At 43.5% G+C, this 24577-nt stretch overlaps 1 protein-coding gene across 5 annotated transcripts in view; it reads right to left on the bottom strand.

Annotated features, from left to right (window-relative positions):
• LOC138751327 (serine/threonine-protein kinase PRP4 homolog) overlaps positions 1 to 24577 on the bottom strand; it is a 115357-nt gene that overhangs the window by 26685 nt on the left and 64095 nt on the right. For all 5 annotated transcript variants that reach the window (XM_069913488.1, XM_069913483.1, XM_069913484.1 and 2 more), the window contains 3 exons: positions 23233 to 23323; positions 11315 to 11462; positions 6571 to 6708 (listed from right to left, as the gene is read on the bottom strand). In XM_069913488.1, the coding sequence (XP_069769589.1) occupies positions 6571 to 6708; positions 11315 to 11462; positions 23233 to 23323 (377 nt within the window). The remainder of the gene's footprint in view (positions 1 to 6570; positions 6709 to 11314; positions 11463 to 23232; positions 23324 to 24577) is intronic.

Below are 24577 nucleotides of genomic sequence, written 5' to 3'. Positions count from 1 at the left end.
AGGCTGCCTACATCTGCCAGGCGGACTTCACTGAGAGCGGCTATGTCGATGTCAAGTCTGAGGAGTTCATGTGCAATGAGGGCAGACCGACGTTCAGGTCGGTGGCTGTCAGCCTTGTCTAGCATGGTTCTGATGTTCCAGCATGCTAGCTTGAGTTTGTGAGCATCTTTTGAGGGGGAAGGCGTGGAGGGAGAGGACGTGGAGGGGGAGGACGTGGAGGGGGAGGACGTGGAGGGGGAGGACGTGGAGGGGGAGGACGTGGAGGGGGAGGACGTGGAGGGGGAGGACGTGGAGGGGGAGGACGTGGAGGGGGAGGACGTGGAGGGGGAGGACGTGGAGGGGGAGGACGTGGAGGGGGAGGACGTGGAGGGGGAGGACGTGGAGGGGGAGGACGTGGAGGGGGAGGACGTGGAGGGGGAGGACGTGGAGGGGGAGGACGTGGAGGGGGAGGACGTGGAGGGGGAGGACGTGGAGGGGGAGGACGTGGAGGGGGAGGACGTGGAGGGGGAGGACGTGGAGGGGGAGGACGTGGAGGGGGAGGACGTGGAGGGGGAGGACGTGGAGGGGGAGGACGTGGAGGGGGAGGACGTGGAGGGGGAGGACGTGGAGGGGGAGGACGTGGAGGGGGAGGACGTGGAGGGGGAGGACGTGGAGGGGGAGGACGTGGAGGGGGAGGACGTGGAGGGGGAGGACGTGGAGGGGGAGGACGTGGACCTGTCCTCGGGCCTGCGCAAAGGAGCTTTTAGGTGGAGTGCAGTGCGCGCAGTACTGGCCCCACCCTTTACACCCATGGTTCGTGTGCCGTGGCCAAGCAAGCTGGGACGTGGCAGCGAGGTCCTTGGGTCGTAGGTTTTATATCGGAGTGGCCTTCTCCTATGCAGGTTTCTTACCCGGGCTGGAGGGGCCTGCCTCCCCTCCTAGGTCGGTCCATACTGCCCGGACCGGGGCCGAGGCCGCCGCAGCTCACCCTATGCCTGGACTGGGGCCGCCGCCTCCCACTCTCTACCCGGATCGGGGCCTCCCCCTGCCCCACTCGACCGAGGCAGCTCAACCTTCACTTCAAACCAAAGCCCAGGAACAATAAAGCCCCCAGAAAGAGGTTCAATGTTGGAAACCTGCAGTCAGACGAAGCGAGAAGAAACTTCCAGGCAAATCTCAAAGCAAAGCTCGACGATGCAATCCGCCTCACGGACCCGTCCCCTGAAACCCTCTGGGATCAGTTGAAGACTACCATACTGCAATCCACTGAAGAGGTACTGGGCTTCTCCTCCAGAAAAAACAAGGACTGGTTTGACGAAAACAGCCAGGAAATCCAGGAGCTGCTGGCAAAGAAGCGAGCTGCCCACCAGGCTCACCTTACAAAGCCGTCCTGTCCAGAGAAGAAACAAGCCTTCCGTCGCGCATGCAGCCATCTTCAGCGCAAACTCCAGGAGATCCAAAATGAGTGGTGGACTAGCCTCGCCAAACGAACCCAGCTCAGCGCGGACATTGGCGACTTCAGGGGTTTCTACGAGGCTCTAAAGGCTGTGTACGGCCCCTCACCCCAAGTCCAAAGCCCGCTGCGCAGCTCAGACGGCAAAGTCCTCCTCAGCGACAAGATCTCCATCCTCAACCGATGGTCAGAACACTTCCAATCTCTTTTCAGTGCCAACCGCTCAGTCCAAGATTCCACCCTGCTCCAGCTCCCTCAACAGCCCCTAAGGCTAGAGCTGGATGAGGTTCCCACCCTGGATGAGACATATAAGGCAATCGAACAACTGAAAAGTGGCAAAGCAGCAGGTATGGATGGAATCCCCCCAGAAGTCTGGAAGGCTGGCGGCAAAACTCTGCATGCCAAACTGCATGAGTTTTTCAAGCTTTGTTGGGACCAAGGTAAACTGCCTCAGGATCTTCGTGATGCCACCATCATCACCCTGTACAAAAACAAAGGCGAGAAATCAGACTGCTCAAACTACAGGGGAATCACGTTGCTCTCCATTGCAGGCAAAATCTTCGCTAGGATTCTACTAAATAGAATAATACCTAGTGTCGCCGAGAATATTCTCCCAGAATCACAATGCGGCTTTCGCGCAAACAGAGGAACTACTGACATGGTCTTTGCCCTCAGACAGCTCCAAGAAAAATGCTGAGAACAAAACAAAGGACTCTACATCACCTTTGTTGACCTCACCAAAGCCTTCGACACCGTGAGCAGGAAAGGGCTTTGGCAAATACTAGAGCGCATCGGATGTCCCCCAAAGTTCCTCAACATGATTATCCAACTGCACGAAAACCAACAAGGTCGGGTCAGATACAGCAATGAGCTCTCTGAACCCTTCTCCATTAACAATGGCGTGAAGCAAGGCTGTGTTCTCGCACCAACCCTCTTTTCAATCTTCTTCAGCATGATGCTGAACCAAGCCATGAAAGACCCCAACAATGAAGACGCTGTTTATATCCGGTACCGCACGGATGGCAGTCTCTTCAATCTGAGGCGCCTGCAAGCTCACACCAAGACACAAGAGAAACTTGTCCGTGAACTACTCTTTGCAGACGATGCCGCTTTAGTTGCCCATTCAGAGCCAGCTCTTCAGCGCTTGACGTCCTGCTTTGCGGAAACTGCCAAAATGTTTGGCCTGGAAGTCAGCCTGAAGAAAACTGAGGTCCTCCATCAGCCAGCTCCCCACCATGATTACCAGCCCCCCCACATCTCCATCGGGCACACAAAACTCAAAACGGTCAACCAGTTTACCTATCTCGGCTGCACCATTTCATCAGATGCAAGGATCGACAATGAGATAGACAACAGACTCGCCAAGGCAAATAGCACCTTTGGAAGACTACACAAAAGAGTCTGGAAAAACAACCAACTGAAAAACCTCACAAAGATAAGCGTATACAGAGCCGTTGTCATACCCACACTCCTGTTCGGCTCCGAATCATGGGTCCTCTACCGGCACCACCTACGGCTCCTAGAACACTTCCACCAGCGTTGTCTCCGCTCCATCCTCAACATCCATTGGAGCGCTTACATCCCTAACGTCGAAGTACTCGAGATGGCAGAGGTCGACAGCATCGAGTCCACGCTGCTGAAGATCCAGCTGCGCTGGATGGGTCACGTCTCCAGAATGGAGGACCATCGCCTTCCCAAGATCGTGTTATATGGCGAGCTCTCCACTGGCCACCGTGACAGAGGTGCACCAAAGAAAAGGTACAAGGACTGCCTAAAGAAATCTCTTGGTGCCTGCCACATTGACCACCGCCAGTGGGCTGATATCGCCTCAAACCGTGCATCTTGGCGCCTCACAGTTTGGCGGGCAGCAACCTCCTTTGAAGAAGACCGCAGAGCCTACCTCACTGACAAAAGGCAGAGGAGGAAAAACCCAACACCCAACCCCAACCCACCAATTTTCCCCTGCAACCGCTGCAATCGTGTCTGCCTGTCCCGCATCGGACTTGTCAGCCACAAACGAGCCTGCAGCTGACGTGGACTTTTTACCCCCTTCATAAATCTTCGTCCGCGAAGCCAAGCCAAAGAAATTTTATTGTTATAAAATGTTACGAGCCCAGAGGACCCCAAAACTCAGCAACAACAGATATTCACCAAGACAAATGGTTACTTAAAAAAAGTTGCTTTTATTTATCTTTAAACATGAAAATAGAATATGGAATATTTATTTGATAAAACCAATAAAAATATTGGGGGAAAAAAAAGAGGAAATTATTTTAATGTGGAGATAAAGCACGGTAATCGGCCTTTCCAACCCACAAGCCTGTGCCGCCCAAATACATCATTTAACCTACAAATTCCACGTCTTTGGAATGTGGGAAGAATCAAGGATAACGTCCAAGCTTCTTATAGATAGTGGCAGATTCGAACCCGGGTCGCTGGCACTGTAATTGCATTGCACTATCTGCACTGCCTTTTAGGATTACATTTAGGAGCAAGGCTATTGAATTTAAAAATGAATGGGGAAACAAGCCACTGCTTTCCCCAGAGCCAACAGAGATCAGTAAATATGCAACTCATGGGTATATGGGCCTTGATGCAAGTTTTATATGGACAGAACTTTTGGTGACCACAATGTTACAAAGGGTAACAAAGGCCCATCAGACATGCATTAGAATATTCAAACATTGAATCAAGGCATGAATTAGGCACTCAGGAGCAAATGAGATGAAGCAGCAATGGACGGGAAATATTATAAAAGTGAGATACATGATCTGAAGTTCATCATTATGGCAATATTGCATCATATTTTCAAAGGATCTGAAGAATTAAGAGCAGTAGGACACCTGGCCCTTGGAGCCTGCTGTCCCATTCATTAAAATCATTATTTCGGTTTCAAATAGGTGGAAGGCCCAAAAAAATATAGGTGGTTCAGGGACTGAAGACAACAGATTCAACCTTCACAAGAGTCAATGAAAATTTTGTTCATTCAGTATTGAGCATGCAACTGAGTAGGAGTGGAGATATAGAAAGGTGCTGGGCTGGGCTTTCCAGCACAGAAAGTAGATAGGAAATCAGAGTGGAAAATAAATAACCATTTCAACTTTAAGTTTCAACAGAAAAACAAAATAACTTTGCATACTTCAGACAGCGACTGTTTCAAACAAGTCACAATCCATGCACTCCTTTAACTTTTAAGTGAGATGAGGTGAATAAGTCACAAAAATATTCCATTTTACTTTTTTGCTGGGAGGATACATGATTCTATCTCCACAACTGCTTTTACACTAATAGGAAACATCTTATTTTGGAACTGATCATATTCATACTTATAATTTTTATTAAACAGGGTTGAAAAGTGAAGTTAACTAAAATTAACAATTCTTTAAACAAAATGGATCCGAATTTACTTTTTAAAATAATATTTTTCATTTATCATGTTACATGTTCACTGGATACTGTGGTTCATTTGCTTTCTTTGAATTTGCTCAACAAACCTCAAAGTTCTTGAGCATAAACAATCTCTGCATGTGACAGATGATAAACTAGGATCAAGAGGACTTTTTAGTTGGGAAGATGGAAGGTGCAGGGGAAAAAAAATGTACATAATAGAAACATCAGGGATTGTAATACATAGCCCTATAAATCAAACTGAACAAGATCACATCAGTGTGATTTATTTGTTCTCCCTTACACAGTGATGCACGTATACTGACGAAATCAAATGTTAACATTTGAGATAACTGCATTAAAATATTATGAACAAGGCTAATCATCAGCGATTAAATACGCTCCACAGCATCAAAATCAAGGGAAGCAGAAAAAGCATGTTGAAGATAATAGCTGAAACAAAAGGCTTGGTTCTGAGCCTTGCCTGCATGTGGGCAACCATTCAGCATCAATATTACTCTGCTGTTGATCGACCACCACAAGATTCCAGTTCGATAGAAAAATGAATAGACTGACATAGCTAAGGGATGTACTTCTCTTTTATCGCATCTGATTAGTTTTAAAATAATGATTCTCAAAGTTAATTCAGATATTAACCATGTATTCAGGAAGAACCATGTATTCTGGAAGAAATAGTTGAGGCAGAATCAATTCTTTCATTCAAGAGGAGACTGGATATATACATGGATAGGAGAGGGTTGGAGGGTTATGGGCAGACAATAGGCAGGGAGATCTAGAGGAATTGTTTGAGTGAACTGGCGTGGACTTGAAGGGCCAAGATGGCCTGTTTCCATGCCATAAACGGTTATATGGTTATAACACTGAACAAGGGTCTGGTAAGCAACCACACAGAAAAATTATTTGATCAGATCCAGTTAATAAATTGATCCCACAGATTGGATTTTAAAGTAATAAATCATAAATATTTCATGGACAACCAACCACAGGGCACCTCATCAATAGATGAGCATTGGTCTACCAGACATTTGTAGAAGCTTTAATATCATGGAACTAGATCTTAGGAATTCAAAACCTGCCTGGTTTGACAAAAATCACAGAAATGCTAGACACACTGCAAGTTTCTTATTTTCAAGATTTTGGTCCTCTTATTTAAAAGGATTTATGAAGTTAGTTTGTTGTTGACAGTTTAAGACTGAGGAAAATGTTCTTTTTTGGTAGTCGATTGAGGGAGGAAATAATTCTCCAAATGGTGCCAAGGAATTATTTATACCATCAAGTATGAAAAACTCAAAAACACTTATTAACTATAAACTACAGAATGGTAGCTTAATTTCTGCAAAGTGAAATTTACTTTATTGAAACATAAAACAGGCATAGATATTAATCATTAAAAGAGCACAATTTCCTTAATTCACCCAAGAATATATTCTGCCAAATGCATTGTATGATGATCTACAACCACTTGCACTCGAAGCTTCTTAAACAATCGGGCTTCAGTAATTTATTTCCATTGATTCTTGTAGATAATATTCTAAACACTAAACATCCACTGTGTGACCTCTGTGCATGACAGTCACCCAGAGATGAGACTCATCTCAATCACAAGGCAAGCTATTAGAAAACCAAACCAACTAGTTTTGTGTGCTTCTACCACACATTAGCCAAGTATTGGCAGTAAGTGGGATTGGGCAAGAGATTTATATTTACAAGGTTATTTAACAGCCAGTTACCTCAGAGGTTCAAAGACCAAGCAGAGATGTTGCTTGTGGTAGAAATGCCGGAAGAGTCTCAAGCAATGGAACTTGTCATCAGGATCTGCATCATTCAACTTTTTCAGGAACTCCAGCTCCTTCAAACCAGTCTTCTGCCTGTCATACAAATAGAATCAACCACATTTTTATTCTGGTGGTGAAGTCCAAATGCCAATAAAGTGAAACACATTGTTTGACACTATCTAATCATGCAATCTAGTTAAGGATACATGTGGATGCCCCTTAAGCCTTAGAGGAAGGGTCAAGCAGTGGCAGAAAGCAGTCAAGGCACAACTAAAGACGACACATACTGAAGCTGTGATGGCTCTCAGAATCGTAAAACCTAGCCAATTCAGATGATTAAATAATCATGTGCGCCTCTTCTGCACTTTCTACATGTTATCTTGTGTCCCTGTAAATCTGGTCATTCACAGCAAGAAACGGTTATTCAAAATCATAAATTACCTCTCAGAAATGTTATTAATGCTTCAATCTAAGAAAATTTTAGAAAGGCACAGCAGATGTTACAGCTGTATGAAACTTTGGACCCTGACTTACAATGGGGTTCTGTTCCAGGACTTATATTGCAAGTCAAAGATTATGGTAAATCAGGGTCTACCTTTACAGATCAAAAATAAACATACTGTAATCAGCCCCTGTACGCAGGCACTTCGGCCTGGCTCCCCAGTACATGGAGCCGCTCCCTGGGCTGCAGCATATTCTGACTAACTGTCCGAGTGTGTGACCCTCTCCAGAGATTTCCATTCATGCTTACACAAGGCAATCTCCTTGGGACTATATTTTGGAGGTTGGGGGGGGAGGGGGGAAACAACAGAGTGGAGTGGAGCGTAGACCAATAGCGCGGGCAGACGAACTGTGCAGAGAACCTCGGGTTTTGGGCAATGGTTGGGGCCATGCTGCGAGGGCAAGGAATGGGTGCATACAAGTGCTGAGCAGCCAAGGGATCAAAGCTGAGGCGAATGTCTGAGTTGAAGCCGTGTGTGTGCCAACAGGTTGACTGCCTGCCTGTGGGGCACTGAGAGGCAGGGATTTTCCCACCGGGACAGCCCCAGGGGTTGCAGGATTGTGCTCGTGTGAATGCTTTTGCAGGTGCAGTGACTGCCAATGTTCCACCGCAGAAGCCAGGTGCTGCTGGAAAGGTGAGGAAAGCTTTCCTTCATCCTGAGGAGGTGGGCAAGTCCAGCAATAGGCATCCCCGATAAGGCTCAGCTGCCCCCTTGGCTCTCTGCAGTCCTGGTGGAGAATGAAAACCTGGGGCTGGGATGATCTGGAGTGAAGAGGAAGCGACGTATTTCCAGACTCACAAGAGGGTGCAGAAGGGAGAAAGGTTGCACTTACAACCAGACAAGGTTAAAAGGTCAATGTTGACAAAGCTGGGAGAGGGGAGTTAGAAAGCTTAAGGAAGAGATTTACCAGGACATCACCTGGATCAGAGAGCATGAGCTAGGAGGATGAGTTGAACAAACTTGCCTTGTTTTCTCTGAAATCATAAAGTTATGAGGGTCATTGATAAGATTAACGGTCAGAACCTTCTACCCAGGGTAAGGATTTGACATATTTGAGGACATGATTGAAGGTGGTGGGGAGAGGGGAAAAGAGTTAAAAGGAGATTTAAGTGATTTATTTTTTTTCTGCACTGAATAGTGGAATCAGATAATTGGTAGCATTTGAGACATCAACATTGACATGAATATGCAGGGAATAGAAGGATCATGTGCAAGCAGAGTTTTAGTTTAACTTGGGCATCATATTTGATGCAGATACATGGCCCTATTATTCTAAGTCTGGATAAACAATGAATGAAAATAATTTGCAGGGTAATAAAAATGTCTTATGAGGCAAGATTAACAGAGCTAGGTAGAGGTCTGTAAGATTCTAAGATACATAGATAATGTGTGGACAGCCAGCATTTTTTTTCCCAGGAACAGCAAGCACCAAGGAATATCCGTACAAAGTGAAGGGGGGAAAGCTTAGGTGACATAGCAGGGGCAAAGTTTTTTTTATACACACAGAGAGTAGGTGCCTGGAATGCCTTACCAGGGGTGGTGGTGGAGGCTAAAACATGAAGGGCATTTAAATATCCTGAAAGAGGTACATGGACAAAGGAAAAATAGAGGGTTACAAGGTAGGAAGGGTTTAGCATTTTTTTTAGGTAGGAAAATGTAGGTCGGCACAACATCTGGACCAAAGGGCCTGTGCTGTAATGTTCTAATGGGAAAAGAAGAACCATTCTGGGGAATAACATCCAGCAGCGAGAATAGATGAAAAGGAACAATTCTATGATTCCATTGAAACAATATGCAGCTTACTTCAGGAGGACAGACAAGATGGGATACTCTACAGCAGTTAGAATTTCATACAGAGATGTGCAATGTGATGTACAGTTTGGGAAAAACAACTACAGAGTCATTATTAACCAAACAGTACTAGTACAATCACAGACCCAAGGATACATTTTCCAGAGTTGAGAAGGAAATGTAGATTATACAAAGAATACCCTTAATAGTATTGTGAACATGGCCACAAGTACAACAGCATTATGATTGTTTTACCGAATTCAGAACTCTGGATTAACATTCTGGAGAATAAATTCTAATCCTACACAGTTAGTACACAAGAAATGGGAGCAGGAGTTGGCCATCGAGCCTTCTTCACCATTAACATCACAATCTGGTCCTGGACTCTGCTCCACTTACCCACCTGTTCCCCATAAACCCTAAATTTGCCTACTAATCAAAAATTTAAAGAAATGTATTTCATGACGCAGCCTCTATCGCCCATGAACAGGAAACAAAAAAACGGCAAGATAAAAATTCATCAACTTGACCATCGTCTTTGTACAGAAATCCATAGCAGAAGGGGTGACTTTTATTTGGCTTCTAAAATGGGCCAGTTAGGCACTCAGTTGTACCAAATGAAATAAAAATGGAAAAATATAAGTTTAACCAACATTCCAAACTTGTATATTTTCATGCTCTATGCCACCAGGAGCCCAAGCCAAACAGAGGTGGTCATTTTATAATCCTCACCATTAACTCTAGCCCCCACAAAGACTTTTGATTTCAGGTCAAATACCACCAAATTAAGCCTGGCAATACCAACCTATACAGCTAATGAATCATTTATTTTTTCAGGTTGAATGCTATTTGAAAGGAACTCTGGACAGCAAGGTTATTCAACAAGTAGGAGACTTCAATAGCCATTATTTAGAACAAATCACTCGCAAGACCAAATTTCCGAGGATATAGCTGGAGATGGAGGGAGAACCAAGACAAGGGATTAATCACTTGGCTGTACAGATATACAATATTGTTAGGATTGAATGCCACATCAGCATTAATAACTAAACCCCAACTACACAAAGCCACCAGTATTGTGTTATGTGGCACAATTGTGCTCAATGTGATAGTCAATTAAATAAAAATTATTTTAAATTTAGACATTCAGCATGGTAACAGGCCATTTCGGCCCAAGCCGCCCAATTTACACCCAATTAACCTAATCCCCAGTGGAAACCAGAACCCCTGTGGATAACCCATGCAGTCAAATTGTGTAATGCGATGAAACCCTTTGCATCAAGGGTCCTGTTAGAAATGAATTCAATGGGAATTAAAGGGAAAAACACCGCTGGCAAAGCCATAGTTGGCATAAAGGAAGATGGCTGTGGTTGTTAAACACTATTCCTTTGGCCACTGAACATTAGCAAAGTTCTCCAGTGCCTCACTATCTTTAGATGCTACACTGACATTTCCTCAAACATACAGTCAGAAGTGGGCATGTTCATTGATAGCTGCATTTCTATGTTTTTATTTGTAACTCTGAACATTGCTCACTTAGCATTCAAGCACGAGAAAGAAAAATTCTCTAAATGACAGCTATTACCTTCTCTGAGACAAAATCAGCTGCCTCCCCTGACAGTCATGATCATTACTGCACCTAACCCACTGCCATCAACATTCTGGAGAATATCACTGAACTCAAAACTGAACCAGGCCAGTTACAAAATTACTGAAGTTACAAGAAGTGGGAAGGCTAGTATTATGGAGCAACTTGGATCCTACTTCTCCAAAAATTTTCCATTATTTGCAAGGCTCACGTCAATAGTATAATGGAAGAAAATTTGATTGCCTGGTTTCCAACAATGCCAAACAACAAGACTATTCAGGATTATGCAGGCCATTTGACTGCTATCCAATGCACTTTTTCTTTCACCATGGATCCAGCTAATTCCATCCATCAACAAATTGCAATGGAGCAACTCAGAACACCTCCAAAACCCAGAAAATTTACTATTCTAAATAGGAAAAAGTACCAAGTATATGATTTAAAAAAAATCAAACTTTAAAATCTGTCATGGAAATAAATTCAATCAATAATTCACATATAGATTGCCATGCAATATTACCCATCATTATAGTTTGCAGGCCTTCATCAGCTATTAGAAATATCCTGGTTGTGCCTTCTGGAAGGCAACCACTGGAAACCTGAGCAACCATTTATTCTGCAGAGCTGATTGCCACAGGAAGGCGATGGGCCATCTTACTTCATACAGTTCCTTTGTCTGCAAAAGAAGCTTTGAATTTCAACTTTTTAAAAATATATATGGCCTCTGCTTCAGGAATGATGTCCGCACATTGCACGTCACACTTGGCATGGAAGAATGCTCTCATTATTGTCCAGCTTTCGTTTGGAATTGACTTACATGAGTTCATTGTTCCGGATGATTTTGACTGCCACCTCCTGGCTAGCTCTCGCCATGTCTCTGGCACGTACAACGTTACTGAAAACACCTTGACCAGTGTAACCATATACACTGTAACGCTTATCCAGAACTTCCCCAATATTCACTCCTGTCAAAAAAAAGTTCATTTACAATGGTTATAACTTGAACAATTATACAATAGAATCTTTCTTCAAATTTCAAATGCAAGAATCTACAAATTTACCCATCATCTACCCAAGACTTAAGGAACATTAGAATTACTTATCCCATGATTAGTCTACCAATGTCTTCTCTCCATCAATGTCACATTTCCCTCTTTCTGGGAAGCAACTTGATGTCAGTGTGACTGAGATCTTCGCTGAATCATGCAGTGTATCAAGTCCTAGAGGCCAACAGCATAGAAGAGACCCTTCAGTCCAAATCATCCATGCCGCCCGGCTGGCATTTTGGGCAGCTCCTATTTGCCTGCATTCTGTCTACATCTTTTGAAATTCTTATCCATACATCTTTCCAAATGTCTTTTCAACATCATAATTGTACCCACTTCTAGTTTCTTCTGGCAGCTTGCTCCAAATATGGGTTATGAGTGAAAAAGTTACCACTCTTAAATCTCTCCCTTCTCACCCATCCATACTCTCTCGTTCTAGAATCATCTATACTGGGGAAAAATCTGAGTGCTTACTTTTCCTATGCACCTCATGATTTTATAAATGTCTACAAGATCATCCCATCACCTCCTATGCTCGAGGAATGAAGGACTGAGACTATCTAATGTCTCCCTATAACTCAAGCCCCCCCAACCCAAAAAACAGCCTGGTGAATTACCTCTGCCCCTACTCCAACATTTTTATCTCCTTTCCATACCTGGGTGGCTGGAAACGTACACAACCATCCAAAGTGTGGTCTCATCGGCTGTATTGCGAGGTATCAATGTTTGCACTAAATACCCTGCCAAATGATGGGAAATATACCAAATCCCTTTTTCATCACCCTATCCATCTGAGACACCACATTAAAGGAAACAATGTAATTGTACTTCCAGGTCTCTCCCCTCTACAACTTTCTTTCTCGGACTCCACCATTTACTGTGCAAATCCTGTCTTGGTTTGACTTACTATAGTACACCTCCCACTTGTCAGTTAAATTCCATTCGCCAATTCTAACCAATTGATCTTTCTGTTGTAAATTTAGGTAACCTCGTCACTGTCCATTACACAATCAATTGTTGTCATTTGCAAATTTATTAATTGCATCAACTACATTGCCATCCAAGCTGTTTATGTTAACAGTGAATCCAGCACCAACTCCTGTGGTTCACCAATGGCACAGGCACCCAATTAGAAAAGAAACCCTACACTACTATCCTCTGACCTTCCATCAAGCCAATTTTTAGTCCAATTAGCCCACACACCTTAGATTCCATATGATTTAACTTTCCAGACTAATCTGCTATATGGGTTTTGCTAAAACCTTGCCAATTCAATGTCCAACACCTTACCCTCATCACCTATCTAAGTAATTTCTTCAAAAAAATGTTTTGTGAAATGGCACAGAACCAAGATGATCACCTCCCTGCCTTTACAAATGCTGCCCCTCAAATACACTTCAGCAGCATTCCACTATGAACATTAGGCTCACTGGATTGTAGATCCCTGGCTTGCCCTTCCTGCCTTTTTTAAATAGTAGCACTTCAACCACTTTCCAGTCTTCTGACACTTCACACAAGATCAAAAATGAAGCAAATATCTCTGCAAGGACCTCAATTTCCTCTCAGACATCTGCAAGGTCTGAGAATGGACTTGCTCAGGCTCCAAAGCTGCCAACACCTCCTCCTCAAGGGAAATAAATGCAAATACCTAGTCTATGTTACACCAAACTTCTAACAAATAAACCAAATTCAAACACTTTACCATGGCTAAGTAGCAATTCACCACATGTTCAATGAACCATATATTGCACAAGACAATTCATCAGTGACCTATTGGACAAACTCAGCAGGTGACGAATGATTGATGTTTTTGAGTCACGTACCCTGCATCTGTAGTGAGAGTGTAAAGGGGAGATACCCAAGATAGAGGGGGAGGGGTGAGGCAGGAGTTAGTAGGTGATGAAATAGTTTGCTGGACAGATGAAGCCACCTTGGGGAGGAAAGTGTGGAGATAGTCACAGAGGCTAAGAGGTGATGTGGAGACAAGAAACTGCTATCTGGTAAGGGAGGATTGGTGGGCAGATGCAATCAGTTGGGGAGGAAATACAGGACCCAAAGATACCATTAGTCAGAACACCCCCACCATTCTGCTTTCCACTAGAACCACCATCTCCGTGATTCAGTTTCACTCATCTTTTCCTACCCATCCCTCCCTGTTTCGATGTCCTTTCCCTGCAACCATTGGAGGTGCAATACTTGTCCCTACACCACCTCCCTCACCACCATCTGGGTCGTAAACAGCTCCTCCAATGGAGCAGAATTTAACATGCCCCTCCACCAACATTTGGGGCTCTCAATGTGAAACCAACCTGGTTCTATTTGCAATGGAAATCTTGAGCTCCTGGTTGCCAGCCATTTTAATTCCCCTTCCCATGTGGACCAGTCAGACCTCAAACTCCTCCATTGCCAAGTTGAGATCAGATGCAAAGTAGAGGGACAGCACCTTACATTGGACCTGGGTAGTTTACAACACAATGGCAATTTCAGGTAACCAACACCCCCTCTGTTCTTGTTTCTCTCCTTCTGATCCACCTAGGTCACACATCCCTCTTTCTTCAACCATCCCCCTGCCCCTTTACTTAGTTATTTCCCATCCCCCAACCTACTACATCTGGGGATCATCCACCCAACCCCCCCACCCAAGTGAGTACTCTATCTCGGTCTCCTACTGTTCCCACCTGGTCATCATTCCTCCTTTATCTGGTTCCACTCATTGCCTTCTTTTCTTAGCAGATTCCATAATCTGCAGCCCTATGCTATCTCCATCCTTCCCTTCCTCACCTGGCTCCATATGCCCATCAAACCCTCCACCTATCACCAGCCTGTGACTTACTCTTCCCCTCACCTCTTTATACTGGCTCTCTCCCCTTTTGTACTCCATCCTGATGTACAGGCCCTTGACCAAAATATCAACCATCCCTTTGTTGTCATGGATACTGCCTGATACACTGACTTCCTCCAGCAACTTCTTGTTTTGGCTTATTGAAATGATTGTGGGATGTGAGCTAGTTTAATCCAAGACCTTCAAATCCATTCCACATGTTAATAATGTGCTGCAGAGTATTATACAACTTTAGAGCTGCAATGCTCATTACCAAGTGTGCCAAATTTAGGTTTGTGCCACAGAGAAGTCACCAATGGACTCTTCTTAAGTGCCTCCTGGAGGCCAGCTTAATAGCAGTCCTGGCAGGTGCCTGAAAGGTCTCTGATTTGCCCCCTCAGTTTGAACTGGTATTCGACTTGGAGAGCTGAATATGGGAAAAGAAAAGAATTTGAGATCAACAGCAGCTTGGAGCAACTTCTCTCTACCCCTGCCCATCCTCCAAAAGAAAGACTATTACTATTGTCTCTTCTCTAGAGCATCTACTTAGACATGCAAATCCAGGCAAATGTTCATTTGATCACAGAAAGCTTTCTGACCATTCTGTCAGCTGCTAAAGATGGTTGCACCCACAAACCGGCACTACAAGTGAATAGTCCCATTAGCTACTAAAACAGACTCCAAACCTAAAACTCTGTAGAAACAAAATTAGGAGGTAAAGATACCTTTAATTTAGAGATACAGCATAGCAACAGGCCTTTCCGGCCCACAAGTCCGTTTTTCCCCAATAAACCTACAAACCCCATAGACTTTGGAACACGAGAGAAAATTGGAAAAAATCTAGTTGGAGAATTCCTTACAATGGCAGATTTGAATCTGGATTGCTGGTCCTGTTATAGAATCATACTAACTGCTAAGCTAATCATGTAGTCCTTTTGGATGAGCAAATGTCAGATTCAGCTCACTGTACTTTAACCTTTCAGTTTAGTAGGGTACTAAGAATTACAGAACATTTTCTTCAATGGTTGTGGTTGGCAACACACATTGAATGGAGCATTTTAGTTTTTGAATGTCAAGCAATAAGGAGATTATCACTGACAGAATCAAAACAATTACAAAACTTAATGTTCTGTCCTGTTACAGAAAATAAACATTTACAAAAGGAGGTTGCAGAGTGGAGCAATATTCTTGCTTCACTCTTCTGTTAAATTTTGAGGAGGGGGTGGGCGAGGTTAATTGAAATAGCATTAGGGCAGAAACTGGAGAAAGTTGGTTGGGAATGGCTGTTTAAAAGCAAATTCACATCTGACAGGTAGAAGTTTTTAAAAAGGCCAATTGATTCGAGCTCAGGACCAGCATGTTCCTGTGAGGATCAATGATAAGGATGGTAATGTTCAATAACTGATGACAACAGAGAAGCCAAGTTTAGTGAAAAAAATAAAGGAAGGTTCATGAAGAATATAATTGGAACAGGAAGACTTGATATTAGGACTAAAAGGGCCATGAACTATATCTGGCAAGTAAAATAAAGAGAAATACCAAGGGATTTTAAGATATGTTAGGAGCAAGAGATTAGTTGGGTAAAAGGGTAGGTCCACAAGAATACAAGATTTATGCAGGGAGACAGAGCAAGTAGATCAGTATTCACCAAAGAGAAGAACATGGATGACGGCAAGATTAGGGAGAGGCATTTTGATATTTTAGAGAATCTTGATATTAAGGGTCTTGAACACCATTAAGGTGAACAAGTCCCCAAGATCTTCCCAGGATTTTAGCCACTGGTGAGGTCCCTAAAAACTGAGAATAGCCAATATTGTAGAGAGATTATATTCTGACTGGAGGTCTGTGACCAGTGATCTTCCACAAGGATCAGTGTTTGCAATGTACATTAATGATGTGGATGAAAATGCAGATGGTTTGATGAGCAAGATAGCAGATTACACAAGTTGCAGACAACAAGGTTGTCAATGGATATAGCAAGATAGAGATCAGCTCAAAATTTGGGTAGACAAGTGTGAGGTGATCCATTTTGAAGGTCAACTGTAAGATGAAGATAAATACTAAATGATAGAACCTTTGGAAACATTGACGTAAAAGGATCTTGAGGTACAAGTCCATGGGTCCCTGAAAGTAGAACATAAGTGTTTGTTGATGAAGCCAATAACCAGACAACACAAAACGGTAACCTCTGATGAATATATTGTGAATTTAACAGTAAAGCAATGTTCAAGAGCCCCCGGAAATGATGACCGCCACCAACCAAGCTCCATCTCCTTTTTCAACTAGTACGCTTCGTGGGGACTCACACATGCATAATAGCATCGAAGCGAGTACAGTGGCTGCAGCACGTGAAGACAGCCAATAAAAGCGGCTGTCTACATCCCCTTTCTTGGGCAATCCCTTTCATATACCACAATCCATGTAGGTGTCATACATTACAATAATTATAGTTCAGCAGTGAATAGTCAGCCCAGTTTAATCCCGATAATTTGGGTTGGGCTTACAAGTGCACCCGAAGCATGTTATGTAGTAGCTATTGGTGGAAGTGGATGCTTGGGGTGCCATCGTTTGAAAGGATGTGCCATCCGTGGTCTCGGGGTTGTGGCCATTTGTTACTGAGGGAGCTCCGCCTACCCCAGGTTCATGTTCCAGATTCTGGTTTATAGTCTCATCAGGAATGGTTTGGGTTGGGGATGGCTCCCTTATGGGTAGGGTCTAATACACCCTTCCAACTGATTTTACCAGGTATGACCTGGGACCCTGGCAGCTCCTTTCAACTATGCCCATACAGTCATAGCCTTGTGGAGTCTGCATCCTCATGACTTGCCCTTCTGTTAATGGCACGAGTGGCCGGCTGTTTCTGTCATAGCACCTTTTCTGTATTAGCCTCCTGTTCAGCAGTTGGGATTAGATTTCTTGTGGGTTCTTTAGCTTAGGCTCCAAGAGTCTCCTTGGCACAGGCAGAGTCCTCCATGTCTGCCTGGACACAAGTTGTTGGGCCAGAGAACCCAATATGCCGTCACCGGGGATGTACCTTAGGTTCAGCAGGTTTAGGAACACATTTATATTTTCCCTATGGGACTTTGCCATGAGTTGCTTTATGCTCTTTACGGTTCTTTCAGCCAACCCGTTTGACTGTGGGTTTTCTGGGCTGCTAATGACGTGGTTGATATCCCATGTTGTTGCAAAGCGTCTGAATTTCTCACTGGCCAACTGGGTGCCATTGTCTGACAGCAGGGTGTAGGGGGCCCCATGCACTGAAAAGTGTCTTTTTAACTTGATAATGACTGCCGATGAGGTGACATTGGGTAAAAGGTCTATCTCAAACTATCCAGAGTATGAATCAACAAGAACCAAATACTGTTGACCGTGCCTTTCGAAGATGTCTGTTGCCACGGTTGACCAGGGGAGCTCCGGCACCACGTGAAGCTGCAGCGGCTCTTTCTGTTGGTGCAGTCTGCTATCGCACACTGAGCAAGCTTGTACCTCCTGGTCTATGTCCTTGGTTATCCCCGGCCAAAAAACTATGTCTCTAGCCCTGCATTTGGTTGCTCCTGCCCCTGGGTGTCCTTTGTGCAGGTTGTTGACATAAATGTTTGGCAGTGAACTCTGAACTACTGCTCTCAGGCCTTTCATTATGATTCCATCATCGATGAGTAATTCGTCCCAGAATGGGAAGTAGGGTTACATTTCAGGTGATGGGCTGCACTGCTTTTCAGGCCAGCAACCCTTGATAAAAGTGCTCAGTGTCCTCAAAGTTGTATCTTCACCCATGTGTTGTCTCAGTTGCTCTAACCGAGAAAAGGAGATGTGCATTACTGTCATTATATCAAACATGTCCTCTTCCTCAGCTTGCTGGCTAAGTGCATTTCTTTTCCGCACTTGTAAATTGAAGTCACGTTGTATTTCTGATGTCTGAGCATTATTCTTTGTAATCGTGCAGGGGCCGCATTGATTGTTTTTTTTCAGAATTGTGACCAAAGGTAAGTGGTCTGTCTCTATGGTCACTGATCTACCATAAATGTAGTCGTTAAATTTTGAGCAGGTGAAAACTACTGCCAACAACACCGTCTCTATTTGGGGGCATCTTGTCTCTGTGGTGGTGAGTGACCTGGATGTGTAGGGCACTGGTTTCCCATCCTGCAGGCATGCTGCACCCAGACAGTAGTAATGCATCACAGGTTAGCATGTCTGGTCTGTGCACATCATAGTACGGTAGAACAGGAGGGGATGACGTATGCCTTTTTAATGCGTGGAATGCCAGGACCAAACCACATCTTTATGCATCAACTGCCTTTGCGGGGCATTAAGATCACTAGTGTTCGGATTGAATATGCTCAGGTAGTTGACCACGCCCAGGAAACATCGTAGCACTGTCACATCTGTCGGTACTGGCATTTCACTGATTGCTTTAGTCTTTGAAGGGTCCGCCTTCAGCCTTCAGGCCTTCTCCTGTGAAAACATGCCCTACATAACCAACCTGGTTTAGTCAAAACCTGCACTTCCGGGGTTGAGCTCAAGATGAACCTTCTGGGGTCTGTCAAAATTTGCATTGTGTTCTTCTAAGTTTTTGCCACCTACGAGAATGTCATCAACAATGATGGCATAGGGATACCCCACAAAGATTTCCTCTATTGATCTTTGAAATACTTCATTCAAATGGCACTTGCAGGAATCTGTATCAGCCGAAACTTGTGCCGAATGTGGTCAGCAGTGATGACTTGTAATCAAGTTTGATTTGCCAGAGGGAACGCTTTACGTCCAAAACAGAAAAAAAAAATGGTCGCATCGGTCAACTGCGTGGCAGCTTCCTCCACGGTATGCATTAGATGGTGTGGTCGTTTTAAAGCTGTATTGAGGTCTCTTTGGTCGATGCAGATCCAGATCTCTTGTCTTTTTCCTTAGCAGCCACCACTGATGACACCCACTCAGTGGGCTTGAAGACTTCCTCAGTAGGTTGAACATTCTTTGGGTCAACTTTCATATCTGTTGCTTTACCATTGATCTTCATTGTTACAAATGCTTCATTATTTCTTCTGATTCTTGTTGGGTCTCCTGCCATCTGCAGAGTCAATCCATCAACGCAATACTAGTCATCTGAGTTGGTTAGTCCTTTCTCAGATTCCAACTGGCTAATCATCCTTCTGTATCTGGGACTCGGTGTGAGTTGCTGTCTAGCTCAGCAGCATCTGCTGAAATGGTTCCATTTCCGGCATGTGGCACATCTCTTGCCACATGGTTGCCACTGCAGTTACCACAGTCCGTCCTGGGTGAGAGCATAGCAGGGCTGAGTTGGCTTTGTCTTATCTGGTTTTCAGCCACTACCTGTTCGCAGGTCCTGCCTGGACTGCGTCTATGCTCGTGCCTTGCTGCTGCGGAGGGGCAAGCTTTTTGCTGTTCTCTTCCATGGTTTCTTAAACCAGACACAGAGGTGATCTTTGCAAGCATTAGTGCCTTTCTCATAACTTCATCGCAGATGTCGCAGACCATCCTGCCTTTAATCAACTCATCGCAGAGTGCTCTGAAGTCACAGGTCCTTGCCCCTGAATTTTAGGTCACTGACATACAAGTGAATCGACTCGCCAGGACTCTGGTTTCTGGTATTTAATCTGTGCCTTTCTGTTGTTCTTTTGTGGATTGCACATTTCTCAAAATTTTCTTTTTGAACACTCGGGGTCCTCTCTTGACTCAGCAGGGCTGAGAACAATAACCCCTTCACACACCTCGTTTGCATATACGAATGACCTTTCCCTTTTGAAGGCCTCAGAGTCCGCTAAATTTAGTAAAATGTATGCTTTGACTTGGGCAGACTTATCGCTATGCGCTGCTGCAATGAAAATGTTGTATTCTTGTTCGAATACGTGCCAATTCTTGACCACATTGCCTTCAAACATGAGCGGGTCAGGCCTTCTGAATCCGTCTGCCATTATGGCACAGTAACAAATGTGTTGCAAACGTGGCATTGGTTACTCACTTTTCACTTGAAGGCTTCAAGTTTAGACTTCTGACACCATGTTTGTAGATGCATCAAATAACAGGACAATACAAAATGGCAACCTCTGACAAATACTTTACTGTTAAATTCACAATATAATGTATAACAGGAACCTCTGGATATGGCGTCCGCCACCAACCAAGCTCCATCTCCTTCGCGGGGACTCGCGCATGTGCAATAGTATTGCAGCGAGTACAGTGGCTGCAGCGGGGTACAGACAGCCAATAAAAGCGGCTGTCTACAATAAGTAGATATGGTGGTCAAGAAGGCATATGACATGCTTGCTCTCATTGGTCAGACAGAATACAAAAGCTGGGGAGATATGTTGCAGTTATACAACAGATTGCTTAGGCCATATTTGGAAAACTATGCACATTTCTGGTTATCACACTATAGTATGCTGAGGCTCACCAGTATGTTGTAAAACACCAGTCTGCAGACACTGTAATTGAAGTCAAAGAGAAACTCAGCAAGTCAAACAGTGTACTTTAAATAGCAAAGGTATACAACCAACATTTCAGGCTTGAGGCCTTTATCAATATCTAAGTAAAATGGTGGTCGAGGAGGGCCAGGAGGAAGAGCACAGTCCCACCGGCAGAAGGTAATAGGCGGTTAAGGGAGGGAGGGAGGGCACACCAGCAAAGAGGGGGAGGAGTGATAGCTCTGTGAATAAAGAGGAAAGGGGTGGAGAGCTGGAGGAAAGAGAGAGGGATTGGGAAGAGAGAGAAAGAGAGTGTGCTAGCATTAACCGGAGAAGTTGATGTTAATACTAACTGGTTGGAGAGTGCCCAGATGGAATAGTAGTTGTTGTTCTTCCAATTTACGGGTGGTCTGAGTTTGGCAGTGCAGGATGCCATTGAAATGGTTGGCCACTCGGAGATCCCTGCCATTGATGTGGACAGAGCAAAGGGGCTCAGTGAAGCAATCTCCCAGCCTGCATCCAATCTCTCCAATGTAGAGAAAGAAGGCTGCAACACTTCACTTGTGAATCTACAGGAGTCATCTACTGCATCCGGTGCTCCGATTGTGGCCTTCCCATGACTGTATGGATTTCCTCCCATGTTCCAAAGATACATGGATCAGTCGGTTAATTGATCATGTGGTGTAATTGGGTGGCATGGGTTCATGGGCCAGAAGGGTCTGTTACCGTGCTGTATCACTAAAAATTACACAAGGCATCAGCAGGGTGCATATTTAGAGATTTTCTCCCAAGGTGGAAATGTCAAATAGTAGAGGTGTAGATTTAAAAATGAAAAGGGGGATGTTTAAAAGAGATTTGCATTGCAAGAATTTTTAAAAAATATACTGTTAGTGGTGGGTGGCTGGAACATGCTGCCAGGGGTGATGGCAGAAGCATACTTGATGGCCACATTTGAGAGGCATTTAGTCAGGCATATGGACAGACAGGAAATACATGGACCATGTACAGGCAGATGGCGTTAGTGTGCCAAAGGGCTTGTTCCTTTGCTGTGTTGTACTGTTTTATGTTTACAATTAAATTGGATGAGGTGTCAGAGAAACAGAAGATAAAATGATAAGAAACTCATTGAGATTGGAATAAATACAAAAATTGTCATGGATAATTGAACTAGAATTAGGTCAAATTATCATCTACATGGAACAGATCTGCACATGTAATTTATTTAGTAAATTAAAGCAACCAAGCTGAAGGCAATTTGTGGAATTGTTTGGCAGCTGTGCATCAAAAGAGTTTGGATCCAAGTACCTCGGCTGAATTGACAAGTAACACATTTTCCAATAATCACTGCAAAAGGCCCTCAAATTCTCACTACAATGATAAAGGGTTAAAAATTCAATCACCCTATCTTGATAAAAGAATACATATTGTTGCCATGGATAATTTCATAAACTTGCATTCTTAATGAGGGAACCATGATCAAAAGCAGGCTTGAGTCATTGTTGCTTAACACTGGCTACTCACAGGCATGGTAATCTATTTGGAGCATTAAACTAACCCCTGAGATCAAATGAGGGTAGGTGAACAAATATGTAGAATTATTAAAACTGGCTGAACGGTTGCAAAAAAGTCTTATTATGAGTGTAGAAAGTGAAAGACAATATATTTGAAAAAATGCAACAATTAAAATTTTCAAAGTAACATCAGAAATAGTAGACAAAATACACCAGGCCTCTCATGTCTACTTTGCTCTTCAATGTAATCATGGTTAATCTAATCCAATAGTCATAACTCTCTCAATTAATCTCCAGTCCAAAGTCTCTCTCACCCTCAACAACACTGACTTTTGGAGTCAATAACTCGACAGTCTCAACCATCTCAGAGAAGAAACTGCTCTTGATTTTGCTGGCTCACACTATTCCTAAAATTAGTCCCACTTAAATTCCATCAGAATCAAATGTATGAATATGATTACCTTTCATTCCTTTAAACTCAAGAGTCTAACTCTATTCTAGTCAACATTCCCTGTGGGCATAACATCCTCAACCCAGAAATTAAATCAGTGCTGCATCACATTCCCACTCCCTCCTTTCCTTCAGCAAAGAATCCAAAACTGCACAATATCCTAGGTATGGTCTCACCAGAGGCCCGTGGAAATCTTCTTTCCTGTTAATTAGGTACTTCTGATTGCAACACAGGGAAACAACACTGTAAACTAATACAACAGATAACATTTCCTGGCATTATGAGAAATATTGATCAAAGCACAAGAATTCTCATGCCATTAACAATTTGAAGAGCTTAAAGACACCTTTCTAACAGTTCAGAATCTCGTCTGCATGGCAATGGAGTAATGGACTTGATTGCAGAGGCGATGCAACTTTTTGCATCAAAGTGCCCCCTATCACTTTGATACTTAAAGAAAATGGGATGTAAAAAGAAATCAAATACTCACTGTAATAGCCTTCTGCATCAGTCCAGTTATCCCTGAGATTGGGATTTTCTTTGAAATCTTTTCCAAATCCTGCAGCTCTCAGATGAGCACTCTGGAAACAAGCATATAGACCAGATTTCTATTATTCACAGTGTATGCTTAGAAATAAATATTGCTAATGTTTACCTTTTTATAAAAAAGGTAGACACAGCACAGTAACAGGTCCTTCCTGCCCACGTCACCCAAATGCACCCAATTAACCCTGTACGTCTTTGGAAAGTGGGAGGAAACCAGTACACTCAGAGAAAACCCACGCAGACACAGGGAGAACGTACAAACACTTTACAGACAAGACTGGATTTGAACCTGGGTTGCTGATGCTGTAATAATGCTGCCTAATCACGCCATCCTACATTCTGTGCTACCTTGATATATTTTTTAAAAAAAACCTTTTTTTTTGTAGAATTAGAGGGGGTAAATAAATGCAGCAGATTTTCCAAAACAACCATAAAATACTGCAAAAGGAGTGGCAGGTTATATTAAAAGGTGAAGGGGCAATATAGATCACTACAATCAGAAAGGCCAGGGATAAAGTGTGGCCTGTTGGAGACCTGTTATAGGACAGATACAAAAATAAAAAAGTAGGACTCACTCATTTGACCAAGCCAGTGCTGTATATCATCCAACCTAATCTCACTTCCCTGCTTGCATCCTCTTTTTAATAGAACATAGTAGATGGTTGGCACTGACTTAGTGGGCCAAAAGAGCTTGTGTGATGTATTATTCTATGACTGAAGTACTTTCTTTTTAAAATCATTAATTAGCATTATTTTAAAATGAAAATCTAACTGTGAATGGTGGAATTTGTGAAATAAGACTGTAAATGCTGGAAACAAGGTTAGGCAGCATCTCTGCTGAGAAATGCAAAGTAAACATTTTACATCGAAGACCCTTTTTCAGATGCTCTGATAAAGGAAAGTGATCTGAAAAGTCATCAATTTCTCTTTTCAAAGATTCCGTTTGACCTGCTGAGTGTTTCTAACATTGTCTGTTTCCACATTAAAAACGTTTGTGCCATGGATTTGCCCCAAGCTGCTAGTGTATAAAAACCTTCTGTAATTTGTAAATAAATATGTACCCAACTGATAATTTGATAATGGTCATTATAGAATGTGCTTTGAGAACAAGAGTAAAGACATCTTATTGCAATTATCATGAAACTGTGGTGAGACTGCGTCTGGAATATTGTCCATTGATGGGGTCTCTCTAATAAAGGAAGGATATTTATATGATTGGAGTGCACTGGAAGTTCCTAGTATGGTGTGTTAGTTCTCGGAGGAGATATGAAACAAAATGGGTCTGTACA

This window comes from Narcine bancroftii, chromosome 1, assembly GCF_036971445.1.
Source record: "Narcine bancroftii isolate sNarBan1 chromosome 1, sNarBan1.hap1, whole genome shotgun sequence".
Lineage (NCBI taxonomy): Eukaryota > Metazoa > Chordata > Chondrichthyes > Torpediniformes > Narcinidae > Narcine > Narcine bancroftii.
Note: the sequence above shows the minus strand (reverse complement) of the source record. Positions and strands in the feature narration are given on the sequence as shown.